Source organism: Cyprinus carpio, unplaced genomic scaffold (genome assembly GCF_018340385.1).
Source record: "Cyprinus carpio isolate SPL01 unplaced genomic scaffold, ASM1834038v1 S000006658, whole genome shotgun sequence".
NCBI lineage: Eukaryota > Metazoa > Chordata > Actinopteri > Cypriniformes > Cyprinidae > Cyprinus > Cyprinus carpio.
Window position 1 is genome coordinate 1,588,726 of NW_024879282.1, and position 15,897 is coordinate 1,604,622.

The 15,897-nt window shown below is 33.6% G+C and overlaps 1 protein-coding gene across 1 annotated transcript; it reads left to right on the forward strand.

The window, feature by feature from the left end:
• Positions 1-946: 946 nt before the first annotated feature.
• Positions 947-5,909, forward strand: LOC109055280 (the record flags this gene model as incomplete). The annotated part of the gene is made up of 7 exons (XM_042755258.1): positions 947-1,136; positions 3,661-3,948; positions 4,389-4,667; positions 4,746-5,069; positions 5,212-5,301; positions 5,432-5,494; positions 5,627-5,909. Coding segments are annotated over 7 exons (1,302 nt in total), but the record flags the coding sequence as incomplete, so codon positions are not given.
• Positions 5,910-15,897: the final 9,988 nt, after the last annotated feature.

Here is a 15,897-nt window from a genome sequence, read left to right on the forward strand (position 1 = left end):
ATCACATTTGTGTTCAGTGTGATTAAAGCCAATTGGAATGTATTTACTGAACTGCCACTGCTGGCAGAATTGAAGCATCACTACCATGTCATCAGACACACTGACCACACTTCTGCTGCACTGCAGGCACTTGATCAGCTCAGACAAGTAAAGCACTTCCTCACATCTCAAATCTATGCATTTGGCAAACCTGTAAGGTTGGTATGACAACTTGCACCTGTCAAAGTCTGTAAATACCACAAGTTTAAAGTCTGTAAATACCACAAGTTTAAACTTCTAAGCATTTTACATCTGACAAATGGAGATGAGTCTGGAATGTCAAACAGAAAATTGTATTGGGCCATCTGTAGGGCTTCGTTCAGGAAGGAAACAACTGTTTCTGATGTCATAAGAACCTTTACTAACCATCAGGGTTACTGCAATCCACTACTAGTTAAGTACACATGCTACCACAATCTTAGAGTTTGGTAAATTGAGAAAGAAGGTTGCAAGGACATTTGCAGCATGTCTATATTTAACAAAACCTCAACAAAGAGCAAAGTTGTGATAAAAGACCAGGAGCCTTAAAAAGGTTGGCCTGGGGCACTGTGGGAAGGTTATCGTTATTTGCGGGAGTACTTGGTAGGAGGTCAAGGGTTTCAGCTGCCATTTAGTGACTTGTGATCTATGAAAGAGGCATTGAAACCTGTCTACCCTCTCTCTCTCTCTCTCTCTCTCTCTCTCTCTCTCTCTCTCTCGTTCCTTCTCTGTCATTCATACCCACAGCAAGTTCACAGCACAGCAGAGCCAATATTCAAAAGTTACCTCAGGAACATTCTCTATTTACTATCTCTTGTTTTTATATTCACAAAGACTCTCATTGAGGTGGATGCAGGACCTACTTCTTCTTCATCTTTTTTTTTTTTTTTTGCCTGTCTCTGAAACAGTAAAGAGGAACAAGGTCTGATTACATTCACGAAAGAGACTCTTTGAAGAGTTTCATCTTCTCAGCAGTTTTCCTTTCTGCCTATTCTTTTCTTTTAGTCTCACACCTCTTACTTTGCTTCAAAACATTGTTGTGAGGGAGAATGTCAAGGACCCACTATGGCGCTTATATTTTTTATGGATTTTTTCCTTAGTGGCATGTAAGGTTCCAGGTAAGATTAACTTTTATTGTGATTTTTGACATTTTTTCTGAAAGTGACGTAACTTTTTGCTCATTTTTCCAGTATGCCATTGGTTTTTATTTGTAAGAATACCACTTTCCTTGATCAAAGCAAGCAATTTCAAGTTCTGTTCATGAATCAGTCATATGAAGTAAAAATTTTAATTTTTTGCTCTTTATCTGATTTAATTTTAGTACCTGCCACTTTCAGATAGTCACTTTTTATTAATTCATGTTTGTACGTCACAGTTCCCAGGCTGAAAAGATGCCAGGAAAGACTTACATTATGTTATGAATATACCTTAATATGTAATTCAAGTGGATGGAATAAGGCATCGATATTGGCAAGATCATCCACAGACATCTATTTTCTAGTTATTAAGTAGTTCCTCCTTAGGAATTCTTTCAAGTGCTCAAATTTAAAAGATGTTTTTGTTAGTTTTTTAGTTATTTTAGTTGCCCATCATGATTGCTTCAGATGTCATAAATTATTATGTAGGTTCAGTATGTATTAGGTAGTGTAATTTTAGTATTATTTATATACTACCATAATATTTATTGATATTTTGAATTAGCTTTTTTATATTTTCAGTTTTCAATTTAATTTTAGTTTAACTTTTTATGAATTTTTGTTCTTTTTTTATTTTTTATTGTTTTTATTTTCAAATTATTTTATTTATTTTTACATCAGTTTTTATTTTATTTTATTACTTCAACTTAAACTTATGCATTTCAGTTAGTTGCCAAGGCAAGACTTTAAGTTTAAAATCTAACATTTATATATTTTATTTTTTATGTTTATTTTAACTTTATTTAATTTACCAAAATTTTAAGCTTTATTTATTTATTTATTTTTAGTTACCTAATTAAAAAAAAAAAAAAAAAAGATTTCTAAACCTGTCAGTTTCAAATGCGCACTGTTCCAGGAACAGATCATAAGCCAGACTTAAAAGATGCCAGGAAAGATTAATGCTTGTTATAAATATACCTTATTATGTAATTAAAGTGGATGCTACTCTTAGATCTCAAGTGGAGGCAGAATTTCAGCTAATGGGATTTTAAGCCCTCCTTGTTATAGTCTGCAAGCGAAGGAGATGAGTGAGTCTGCTAGAATTCACTCTGGCCCATCATTTGTGATTTACACAGTCACTGTGAATTTTTCGACTAGCCAAGACCTCTCTAAGGACTCTCTATATTAGATCTACACTAGACACTTAGCACAAAGGAAAGTGTTGTATGTAAAACATCAAGATAAGTTAAGAAACAGAAGCTATACACAATAGCTGTTGCATCAAGGATTTTGACACACTTAAAGATGTGATCAATGCTGATTAATCTGTAGATAAAGAGATAGTCTGGTGCAATCTCAGACTTGCGATGCATGCAAAGCCACGGCTGTGTCCCAACATAAAGGCCAACGACGTCATGCACTCTGCCGCTGCTCTATTTATTTTGTATTTATAGCCAAACAATCTTCTAGCAGATTCTGAAAAGGTGAGCATGTTGAACGCTAAACAATCGCAGTCATAAGTGGTCATTACTGATAAACGTCCTCTTAGAGTGATGTTATGGGTGAACACACAATTGTAATCATTCACAGAAAAGGCCTGACAGCAAATAGGAGCAGCAGAACTCACTTTTTTTCTAAAAAAAAAAAAAAGGTTGCATACATGATATGGGTGCATATAGCCCTATGCATGTTATGTACTGTACACATCCACACCCACGCAGCATGTGGTGAGGACACTGGGGTATAGAGATATGCATATGACAAACAATGTTGCCAAAATAGATTTAGCAATTTTTTATTATTATTATTATTCAAAAAGCACCTAGCAACAAAAATATCTATTTAAAAAATTTATCTGGCAAATTTTCACAACTTTTGAAAAGTGACTCAAATGATAAAAAGACATTTTCCCTCTAAACCACACAAAAAGAGGAAACCATTGAACAGCTGACCAAACAACACATCAACTTGAAGAGTGCTGTGGCAACATAACGGCATAATCACGCAATCATATCCCAGCAACTTTTAGTAACTTTTATCAACAAATCTACCTAACTAAATGGCAGAATTTGCTGCTATCACATATGATCATTGCATTAGATCACAAACCTTGACTGGAAATTATATAATTACTAAATTAATTTGTTTGCAAATGTTGTTTTATTTGGTGTTTTGTTATAAAGTGCTAATGCAACAGCATTCATGTATTTGTAAATGTCCAAATACGTGAAATCACTACATAAATGTTATAAATTCATTGCAAGTATTATTCCTTTTAAATGATAGGCTACTTATAGACCTAATTAGTCAGGGTAAAGCCATATATTTGACAACGAGGTTGTGAGGATAGAACTAGGCCTACAGTGTGTTAAGTGGACTGTACTGTTGTTTAACAACATACCAATCGTTCATTCAATACGGTTTCTAGCCAGACTAAGGTCTATAAATCATTCTCGTACATGCAGGAATATCTGAAAGCTTTTCTGTTGTTGATGATGATTTGCAGAGGTTCGTGTGACCTGCATCTTCTCTGAGGACTGTATTCTTCCCTGTTCTTTCACGCCCACTAATGGTGAGGTGAAGATCCAGTGGTACCAGCAGGAGGCGCTCATACTCAGTTTACAGCAGGCGGAACAGAGTCTCAACCTCGGCAACGTGAAGCTGATCAGCGACAGCAGCGTCTCTGACGGCAACGCCTCGCTGCTTGTGAAACAAGTAGATGCGAGGAGTAGAGGACGATACAAATGTGTGGTCAACAATGTAACTCTGACATTTGCTGTTGCGACAGTGGAAGGTTTGTTTCTCTTGCAGGAATACTTTCATTTATTTCAAATATATTGTTTTTTGATTAGTAGTTGTAGTAGTGAGAGGTTTGCATAGTTAACCTACCTATGCATTTGCAGTGATGAAGATTTTGATTCATCGCACTCATTTTTATATTGAGAATCAGTTCACTAAAAAGATTCTTTCATATTTGTTCTATTATTTGATAAGAGTAGGTGACGTGAATGGACAAGTGAGTCTTTTTGTGCAATATGATTTGAGTCATCGATCCATTATTCAACCGACTTTTTAAATAACTCCAAGTTGACCGAAACGGCTCAATTGTCGGAGATTTCTTACCTTATCTATCTATCTATCTATCTATCTATCTATCTATCTATCTATCTATCTATCTATCTATCTATCTATCTATCTATCTATCCGTTCGTTCATTCATTTGATGTCTTCCAGCTCCCATCAGGTCGATTTCAATTGACATAAATCCCTCTGGGCTGATTCAGTGCTCTACTAAAGATGTCTACCCAGCACCGGTGGTGCAGTGGAGCTCAGAACCCTGGTTAAGTCCTGCTGCTCTGCAACCCACCACCCGCATGGCTCCTGGCGGAAAGGGCCTCTTTACAGTGGACAGCATCCTAAAACAGCAGAACTACAGCCTCGATCATATTTATATGTGTAACATCACCTCCAAATATGGCACACAGACATTGACATCTTCATTACAGCAGCAAGGTAAAGCTTGCTCATACTATAATGTGCATAATGTGTTATAAAGATGATAATACCAATGTTGTCTCATATATGTCACAGAAATTACCGGCTTTGAAGGGAAAGACCTGGTTATTCCAAGTAAAGCTCCCAAGAACCTTCAGTCCTTCTCTCTCGTCTGGACTTTTACGGCAGCAAACAAAACCACAGATATCCTCACGTATGACAGCCGGACACGTAAATCCAGAAGCTACTGGAATCACGCAGAACTAAAGGAGGACAACGCATTGAAGGGGAATGTTTCACTAAGCCTGAAGAACCCTGGGTTAGAACATTCTGGAATTTACACATGTGCCTTCTTAGGAGCAGAGACACGGCATGTGATACAGACCCGTGTTGTTATTTCATCCTCCAGACAGGGAGAAGGTATCCACTGATCCATGAACGCATCCATCCATTAATTATGCTGTTGGACCAAAGCTAAAAATCATTTCCTGCTAAAACATTGTGGCAGTTTAACAGCAACATCTGTCTTGATTTAACAATTTTCTTCTCCTTTTCTCTGTAGATTTTCTTAAATTTAATCCGTGGATGTTGGGTATCGTCGCAGGATTAATCGTTCTTCTTGCTCTCACTTTAATTATAAAAAGATACAGAGGTAATACAGTGAACAGAACTTACTGTATAATAATTCATCTGCATAATAGTGTTTATTGCTAAAAATACACAGAGATTAGGTAGATAGATATTCAGTCTATATAAATGGTCAATGATGTTTATGTGTGCAGTAAAATCAAAAAGAAATCAAGACAGCCCTCGAGAGGATGTGGAAATCCAGAGCATAAACCCAGGCACTGTCCAGTCATCTTTTATTTTTTAGAATTAATACTTAACAGAATACATAAGTTCCCTGCTATTTGTTAAGCCATGTACATTTAGATTTGAATTCTTGCAACTGAATGTTCTCCTTTTGTCTTTCATAGAAAAAACATCAGAAGAGCCACAAGCAGGAAATAAACATATGACACAGCCTTCAGGTTCTCACAGTTAGCCATGGAAAGAAGAAAGAAGAATATCATGAGAGAGAAACTAGTTTGAAATACAAGTTGGAAGACCAGTTGATGGACTTTATTAGTTCTATACAGTCTTCTTTATTGTTTATTTGTGAGAAACAATTTGGAAAATGACATAAGAATATGTATTTTTTTAATGGTACTCAGATTAAATATTTTTCCATAATTTATTTTGAAATATAAAATAAAATAATATATTATTTGTCAAATATTTATTATTAATTTTCTATAAACCTCACACTGGCTGTTTTTGCAATTTACTCTACCATCCAAAACTTCACTAAGATACTTTATATATATATATATGTGTGTGTGTGTGTGTGTCTGTGTGTAAATTAATACTTTAATTCATCATGGATGCAATACATTAATCAAAAGTGACAGTACAGATATTTCTGTCACAAAAGATTTCTATTTCAAAAGTTCTTTTGAACTTTCTATTAATCAAAGTATCCTGAAAAAAAGTTCTCATGGTTTCGACAGAAATTTTAAAAATATTTTAAACACTGATAATAATAAAGCTGCAAATCAGCATATCAGAATGATATCTGAAGGATCATGTGACACTGACGACCGGAGCAATGATGCTGAAAATTCAGCTTTGTCCATCATAGGTTTAAATTATAGTATAAAATATATTAAAGTAGAAAAATATTTTAATAATACTTCACAATATTGCTGTTTTTAGATTAAATAAATGCAACCTTGGTGAGAATAAGAGACTAAATATTAAAATGTTGAAAAAACATCTTATTTAGGACTAAAATAACCACAACATGACATGTGCACAGACCACACCGGTCCACTTTGAGGTTTAAATTCACTGGTTTGTTCTTTTGCCTGGTTATTTTTTCTTCACCCTCTGCTTAACTGTACCTGTTACATGGCCAAACCAGTTCTGGTCACTATATGTCCACTCATGCACCAGCTGGTTAATCATTCACTGATTTAATTGATATGTCCACAAGGGTCTTTCTCTCCCCCTTCTCACGCGCACACACTTTCAGGACACATGCACTTGTACAGAGAAAAAGATTGTGGCATCTCAGTAAATTGAGCTGAACATGTGGCATAGTCTGACTGTCATGGACCTGCTGCGTCTGTGTGCTTCATTTGTGCTTTTTCTTAGGACTTGTGTATCTGGAATCATCATTACTAAAGGTAAGGCCACACACACATGCTTTTCAATGTTTTAGTTGTGTTTTTGTTGAAATATAAAATTTAACACACAAGGTTTTTTCAGATTTTTTTTTAGTCTATAATCTATGATAGATTCGTTTAATTTATAATATATATATATAAATGTAAGATTAAATTATTTGTACATGTAGTAAGACGGAGATAAGTGAATCATTTGTAATATTAAAATTTTCTTTTTTTATTATTATTATTTTGTGTGTGTGTGTGTGTGTTTTGAATCTCTGTCATTTAAGTTGTTTAGCAATAGCTGTTGGCTCAGTAAATGGATCAAAGCAGCACTTGTATGAAACTCCATTATTCTCAGATTAATGACCCTTGTGAAAGAGAACAGTCTGTGATTCATTTTTGAGGACTAGGCAGCCTACAAGTAAATAGCATTTAAATGGTAGGAAAAACAGATTGTTGGAAAACAGGCTATTTGAACAAAACAATAAACTCTGATGTGAGACTGATATCTGTTGAGAGTACTAATATAGGCCCGTATTTTTGCAAACAAAAGAAACTACATGAGTCATTTGAAAACAGTTGTTTACCTTTAAACTGATTTTTACTCGAATTTAGAGATTTTACATGTGCTGGTCTTACTCTAGATGCACAGGTAACGTGTCTGTTCCATGAAGACTGCGTGCTGCCCTGCAGTTTCAAGCCCACAGGGGCCGTGGTCATCCACTGGTACAAGCAGCAGATCCCTGTCCACAGCTACTACTACAATAAGGACCAGTACGGCCTCCAGAACAAGCATTTCAGCAGCCGGACCAACCTGTTTAATTCCCAGATCGCACAGGGAAATGCCTCTCTGGTGCTGAGGAAAGTTAAAGTTCAGGATCAAGGGAGGTACAAGTGCTACACCAGCACCAAGAAGGGAAATCAGGAAACCTTTGTTAACCTGGGGGTCAAAGGTCAGTAACAGGGGCACAGGTTTGTCAGTTTGCTGGGGTTATTTGGGTTGTCTGTAACCTACTGTTGATCATCTACTGTAAAATTTATTTAGACATTTTTATTCAAGGAATTTCAGGGGGCCACAAGAGGGTCCTAGAGGGTCTGTGGAATAGTTCTAAGAAAGATGTCAAATTAAAATGAATAATACTAAAAATAATATTTAAAAATAAAAGTTAATATTTACTGAATCTAATAGATACTGTTTCAGTCTGTTATAAATGGTAATATTAAACAAATGAGATTATTCATGAAGTATTTTATACTGATGAACGAGACAAAAAACAGTATTAATTTAATAAAAGGTTATAGAATTAGTAGAAACTAATAAAAGTAATAGATTTGTTTTTCAGATATACTTTTTATTTTGAAAATAGTGTTTTTTCATTTTTATTTTTACACATTTTACTTCAGCTTTGTCTATTGGTTTAAAGCAAAAAAGTGTTAACAACACCAAACCATAGATAAATATTTTATTCAAATTTAAAAATATATTTATACTGTAAAAATTAGACTTCATATAGTACATGAAAATATATAGATACGTTACAGATTTTGTCTAGGTTTGTTTATTGTTTTATATAAAATTGATTACTCCAACAAAGCATATATAAGTATTTTATACATATTTTTTTACATAAAAATATAAATATTTTTGTAATATGTATAACATATTAAAATATGCTCTTTTAATGTAAAAAAGATATTAATCAAATTATTTAATGCTATTTAGAGGTAATGCACAAAAACAGTATTCATTTAGTATGAATTTATGTTTAGATAATTTAGATAATCTTACATTTTGATCATTTTATGTGGTGCATCTTCTGTCACGCTCAGCTCTGATCCAGTTTGTGAAGCTTGAGATGGTTGAGGAACGGGTCATCTGTCAGTCCCAGAACATCTATCCAGCTCCTGAGGTCACGTGGGCCACTGATCCCCCCACTGACACCAGAAGCCTCCAGAACTTCACTCGTAAAGCGTCAGACTCAAAGGGTCTGTTCACCATCGAGAGCAAGATCAGTGTGATAGGCAACATCTCTGATCATACTTACTTCTGCTCTGTTGTGTCAACGGATGGAATGCAGGTGTGGACTGCATCACTGCATCACCAAGGTAACTACGTACTGAAACACAGACTGTCAAGAAAGGTATTTGTTACAATTTTTAAAAAGCTCTTTTGAATGATTTGAATCTTTCAGATAAGTTATTTGGTGAGGAGGGCTCTGGACTCCTGGTTCCCTGCATGGTGACACAACCTTGCCACAATTTTACCCTCACTTGGACCTTCATCAGAACCACAGAATCAATCGTTATCTTCACTTATGACAGCCGGACCCGGCGGATCGCGAACCTGTGGGAGAGTAAAGCTGAACTCGACATAGATCAGGCTCACTTAGGCAATGGTTCCCTGCATCTGTTGAACCCAGACACCTTAGGACACAGCGGGGCCTATATTTGCACATTCTACGGCTTCCAGATGAGACATCAAGTCCAAACTCACGTTAATATTACAGTTCGCGTGACTGGTGAGATTAACTTCATGTTAACTTAAAAAAAAAACTTAATACTTTATGTCTTTGAAAGATGGGAACAGTCATTTAACTTAATGACTGTTATTTGTGTTAATTCATAATACAGTGTATTTTTTTTTTCCAGATGATGATGAGCATCACTGCAGGAGGTCATGGTGGGGAACTGCTGCATCTGTCTTCATATTTCTGATCACTGTATCTGTAGCCCTGTCGCGATGTTTTAGATTGAGAGGTAAATATTTTTTTTTAATAATATACCAAAATATTATTTAAAATAATATATATGTTATTATGCATCCTTTACACAAAATATGCATTATTATTATATATGATATCATAATAATATATCATAAAATGTTCTAATATATTTTATGTAATATTACAAGAAATAATATAATATGAAAAGTAATTTCCATTTAGCTTTTACTTTATTATAATAACATTTTTAAATATACTGTATATTGTGATGGCAGTATATATGAAAATGTTCTAATATATTTTACTATGATAAATAATTTATATCACGCAGGTTCATATTTTCACAACACTATCACACAACACCTATATATGTGTGTTGGTGTGTGTGTGTAGGTATTCTCCATATTATAATATATAAAATATTATAGTTATAGTTTGGTCTAAAATGTTTTGTATATAATCGCAAATTTATATTTTCACCAGTTTAGTAATCTTAATATATATATTTAATATAATACATATATAATATGATAATATGTTACATAAAATAAAACATTTTGTGTAATATTGCACAATATATTATAAGAAGGAGTTTTACTTTAGCTTTTACTTAAGGCACATTGTCTCTTTCAGGTGAACAAGAAGTTTATATATGTTTTAGGTGGGTGTTTACAAAACCGGTAAATAATTTTCCTCATTCATGCATTCATACTGAATGCAACACTCTCTAATCTCCTTTATTCATTTTGGCAGAAATCCCACTATTTGAGAGACAAGGACAAGACGAACCCAGGCGCAACAGTTTGGAATCAGTACAGACAGACATTCACAGAGCGCCGTCCAACACAACATCTTTTGAAGCATCCAAACCGCTCAAAGAACATCCTGACGGCTCTAAGAACGACGTCCTACCACATACACCAACAGAGAACAGTATGATATATGCATGCATGATTATTAGTGATTCCTCTACGCCTGACACACCACGGAAAGGAGTAATGCAGAAGAACCCGTGAATTCACCGGCCACACAGCCCAACCGGCGCTATCATAACTCTGTTCACATCTGAGATTAATACACAGGTGTCTGATGATAAAGAAAATGAGAGGAATGAACTTGATTCTGAATCACACGCAGCAGATGGAGTAGAGATGGAATGTACAGTGATTCAGAGATTTCACAACAAATGTGAAACTGCCACACCTGAGCTCTCACAGATTAATGGCTTCAGGTGATTGATATTAATTCAAATAATTGAAATGGTGCTGACGTTTTGTGATTTCTAGATTTATGTGATAATTCTTGAAATGAGTTGCATATGGTAGATTATAGATTTAATGTTTAACTTATTTTTGGAATATTTTAATGTATATGTTATAGCTCATGATTTCAAACTCAGTAAATAAAATCATTTTAATGCAAAAAAAAATGTTCTATGATTATATGTCTTGTGCATTATATAGTATATAGTTATATGTCTTGAATTTACACAATTATAACTAGTAGTTCTAGGTTAGGTTAGATAAATATTTTTTTTTATTTTTTTTTTTTTGTTTTTTTTTCTATATTTTTTTAGATGGGAGTGTGAACAGATTATATGATTTATGTGAAATATATAAATAAACATTTGAATGTGAAATGTGCCGCTCCATAACCAACAGGTGGCGATATTTCTGTTTACGTAAATATTTCTCTGTTACAAATCTGCTTAGCTTATCTTTGCATATCTCTTTGTTAAAAGGGTGATATTTTCTGGCAGAAAATAATAGGTCAAGTGCTTGCATAATATTTAAAAAAAGAAGACTATACTTTGTTTTTAAATGTATTAAAATGCTATATTACTCACGGCCTTAAACTAGGCTTCTGTCACGTAGTTGATTTATGTAGCCTACAAATTGTGCAATGACGTTTTAGTAATAACTTCAGACTGGTTTAAATCTCTTAGGACTTTTTTTTTTTTTTTTGGAATGGGCTGATCCTTTTTTCCTGTTTACAAAGCATATGTCCATCCCTCATGGACATTTAAAAATTAAAGCACAGAAATGTATCTTTTCAGTTTCTTCAGCTGTGTGTGAAATGTAATGTAAGGCAAGCTATGTAACTGCATCATAAATGAATAAGGAACCAGAGATGATTGAATTATGGTTTGATTTTAATTTTAATGTACTTTATTTTGATTTTGTTATTGTGTTCTGATCTATTGGTTCCTCCGGTGGGCATCTCCACTGAGGTAAGATTATAATCAGGTTATTATTATAAACAGACTCCTTCTCATTTTTAAATAGCTCTTGAAATAGCTCATGGCATAGGATAATCATCTGAGTTGTTTGCATTGTCTGTAAGTCTGCTCCAATGAATGTGAATTACAACAGAGTTAGTGAGCCATGACAACACGGTCAAGTAAACTTCTAAGCTGGCTGCATTTAAAATAATCTAGAATTATTTGGTCTATATTTTTTCTAGGGTATTTGGCAGCTATAATGAAGAATTTTAAAGAATTTTAAGCTATTTTATGTTGTGTTCTTTTTATTGCCTTTTCCCCCATCACATATTTTAGTAATCATCCATAAATTAGATATCATTCGAAAGCTTAAACTCAACACTCAGTTGCATAAATATAGCCACTATGACTGTGTCTTAAGAACTAATTTGACCAACTAGTTTATCCAAGTGGTAATCAGTCTTACTTTTCACATTACAAAAATTAATTAGCACAGGAAATCTAAATGTTCTGTAACTGACTTTAGCAGTCCTTCTCACAAACAATTAGCATATTGTGATAAAAAGTTCATTATTTTCCATAATGTAATGTATATAAAAATTAAACTCTTCATATATTCTGAGATTCATTGCCACCAACTGAAATATTTCAGGTCTTTTATTGTTTTAATACTGATTATTGTTTGGCATACAGCTCATGCAAAACCAAAATTCCTATCTCAAAAAATTTGCATATTTCAACCCCGCCGACCAATAAAAGTGTGTTAATACAAAAAATGGAAAACAACGTCAACTTCAAATAATTATGTTCATTTATGCACCAATGACTTGGTCGGGCTCACCGTTTGTCAGACAATACTTGGTCGGGAATCCTTTTGCAGAAATGACTGCTTCAATGCGGCATGGCTTGGAGGCAATCAGCCTGTGGCACTTTTATAAAAAAAATTGTAAACATGTACAGTACTTTTTTACTCTGTTATTTTTTTTAAATGCTTTCACTTCAGCAACAATCTGTTGAGTGTCTTCTTCAAAAGACCAACCTGAGGTTTGTATTCCAATTACAATTCCATCAGTTAAGAGGTTAATAATGTTCTGAAAACATTACCTTAAAAATGTTATTTGTACATTTTTTTTTTTTTTTTTTTTTTTTATAATTTTGGCAAAACATTCTTAGAACATTTTTGTTAGTTTGGTTGGAACTTTATAGATAGATATATTAAACTGGACTTATGCTGCATACAAGGTATGTCATAATTACCACAGGCTCGAGATGACAACATGTGACTTTTTAATTTGGAGCTCTTCACGTCCTCAGACTGGGAATTATGCGTTTCTATAGAACCACTATGAACACCTAAATGAATCCGCAGTGGTCAGGTGGTATGTAGGTGAATTAGCAGTGTTGGGGTGTTTTAGGAGGTTTTAGTAGTTGTAGTTATGAGTTATTTTAGGAAATGTATGCTTTTTACTTGTAGAAACCTCTAAATTACTGTAATTTCAACATGGCATGACTGACCTTGTGTTGTGTTATGTTCTTTATTCAAAACTCCTTGGTACCAACTGACCTAATACCAAATGATAATTGTTTTCAGCAGAAGTTGAAATATGATGTCTTGCACAACTTAAAGCAACTGTGGCTCTTACATCTAGACATGAGGAAAACAAACGTGTAAAAAGATTTAGAGATTATTTTAATATAATGCAGCAAGTCATGCCAAAAGTTTCTTTGTTCGCAACCTTTGTTGTTTCACTGCTCATCCAGTAAGAGCGTGACTTCAGAGGGGGTTTATATTCACGGTCACATCATGGATATGTCATGGATATGCCTGATGGATTTTTTGTCTACAAGATATCACCCCGTAATTTAGTTATTAAGGGGATGGCAGAGAACTTCCAAATAATAGCTGTTTTCCAGATCAGCTTTGGGCGTCGTCGCTGTATTACTTGGGGAGAAATAGACCTATCCCAGGGGATTCGCACATCTAACGCACGCCTCAAGCAAGAAACTGAGAGACAAAGAGGGAGATACATGTGCTCTCATGGCTGTAGATTCTGATCCTCACGAGAAGGTAAGAGCAAATGGAAACAGCCAAATAAAAAAAAAACAAGTTCTTCAGCCAGCTGGGCAGAACAAGGGGGGCAAACGAAGCCTATGGTGTTCATGACAATATCAAATATCCCAGAGGAGAACTACTTTGCTGCTTTCTGTAATACAATTATAGGAAGACCTAGATAAATATTATACTTTTGGGGGATTCTAGATTATTTCTCATCAGCTTTAGTCTGTTAGTCTAGGCCCCATAAATGATAGTCAATGTTAGTCTATGGCCCATATAAATCATCACTGTTGTAAAAGATTTATATCTATTATTTCATATAAAAATGAGAAATAGAATATTACAGCCAGCTTTTGGTTTTCATGGAACTAGTCTCTACCTACTCATAATTGTTTTGCAGTGTATTTTAAAGCTGTTGCTGTTGACAAAAATCGTTAAAAATCATTTTGATTAATTTAAGTTAAACTAAGATAAAATATAAATCTTAGATATAGAAAAACTTAAACTTAAAAAACTTAATTCGAAAATTAAAATTGAAAAAATAAAGCTAAAATAAACTGAAGTACTAACTAAGTTGTATATATATTAAACTGAAAGATATAAATGAACACAATAAAATATAAAAACAAAGACTAATAAAAATGGTAAAATACTTTTACAAAATTACTCAAACTTAAATTAAAATGAATTCAAATGAAAATTTAAAAAAAGAAAATTCAAAATATGATTAGAATAGTAAATTAAAAAAAAAAAAAAAAAAAAAACATATATTATATATAATATTATATATATATATATATATAATATAATATATATATCAATATATATATATATATATATATATATATATATATATAACTTAATTACAAGTTTAAAGGATAAGTCCCCCCAAAATGCACAAATGACAGCATTATTTACAACAGTATTGATATTTTTTTTATTTTGTTCATATTATCCAAAAAAAAAAAAAAATCTTTGTGTTGTGCCAATTATAGCTATTGTCTAACTTCATTGTATATTTCAGGTGATACAGACAGTTCTTAAATATTTGTATTACATATTTATATTTTATATTATATTATTATTGGTGCTTTTGCTGGACAGCCCCAGTCCTCATTTACTTCCATTATATTAAAGTGTCCCGGACCCTCTTATAAACACACCTTTTGTGTTTCACAGAAGAAAGAAAGTCATACAGGGTTAAAACATTATGAGGGTAAATAAATAATGACAGATGTTTCATTTTTGGCTGAAATATCCCTTTAAGTAATCAGACTGGTGGACTGGTTGGCTTGATTTTTGGGGTTTCTGTGTTTGTTAATTATGGCTGCCAGTACTGTGCCTCTTCAACATTTTAACCATGCTATTTCTCCGTTATTTATTTGTTTTTCAGTCATGAGAATTTATAGTAAGCCCTCTCAGCCTGGCCTCTTTTCTTTCTTCTCTGTATGTCCCTTTCTTGGTCCCAGAAGATCTTATGAAAACATTCCACCACAATCTTTTCATGTCCTCCTTCTCTCATAAACCGAGACAACCTCCCCTTCTCTAAAACTGCTACTTTGTCTCTGATTATGTGTATATGTATGCGATCTGTGAATTCATCTTATTCTGAGTCAATGGGAGATCAGCTAAACCCATTTTCCAAAATCAGTGTGAGTGAGTGGAAAAATGGGGTCTGTGTAAAAAGGGTCTTTTTCTCAGGATGCATTAAATGGCCTATAAAAACCTACTCCAGCATCTATGAAACTTAATCACTTCTCATGACTCAGAAGGGTTATGATATATTTTACTGCAGCAGTACCTGAGGTAGATAAGTAAATCCATAATTTGTTTTGTTTGTTTTTTTTTTATTGTTTTATTTTTTTTTTATTAGATTTTTGTGCTTTGTTAGGAGTTGTATAATACCTGGAGAAAGCTATCAGTTAGCATTACTATAAACATCTCAAAAGTAGTATATAATAATCACTACATGCTTACAAAGATTCTTCAAAACGTTTAAAATGTTTGTTCATTCAAAAAGAAAGACATGAGAGTC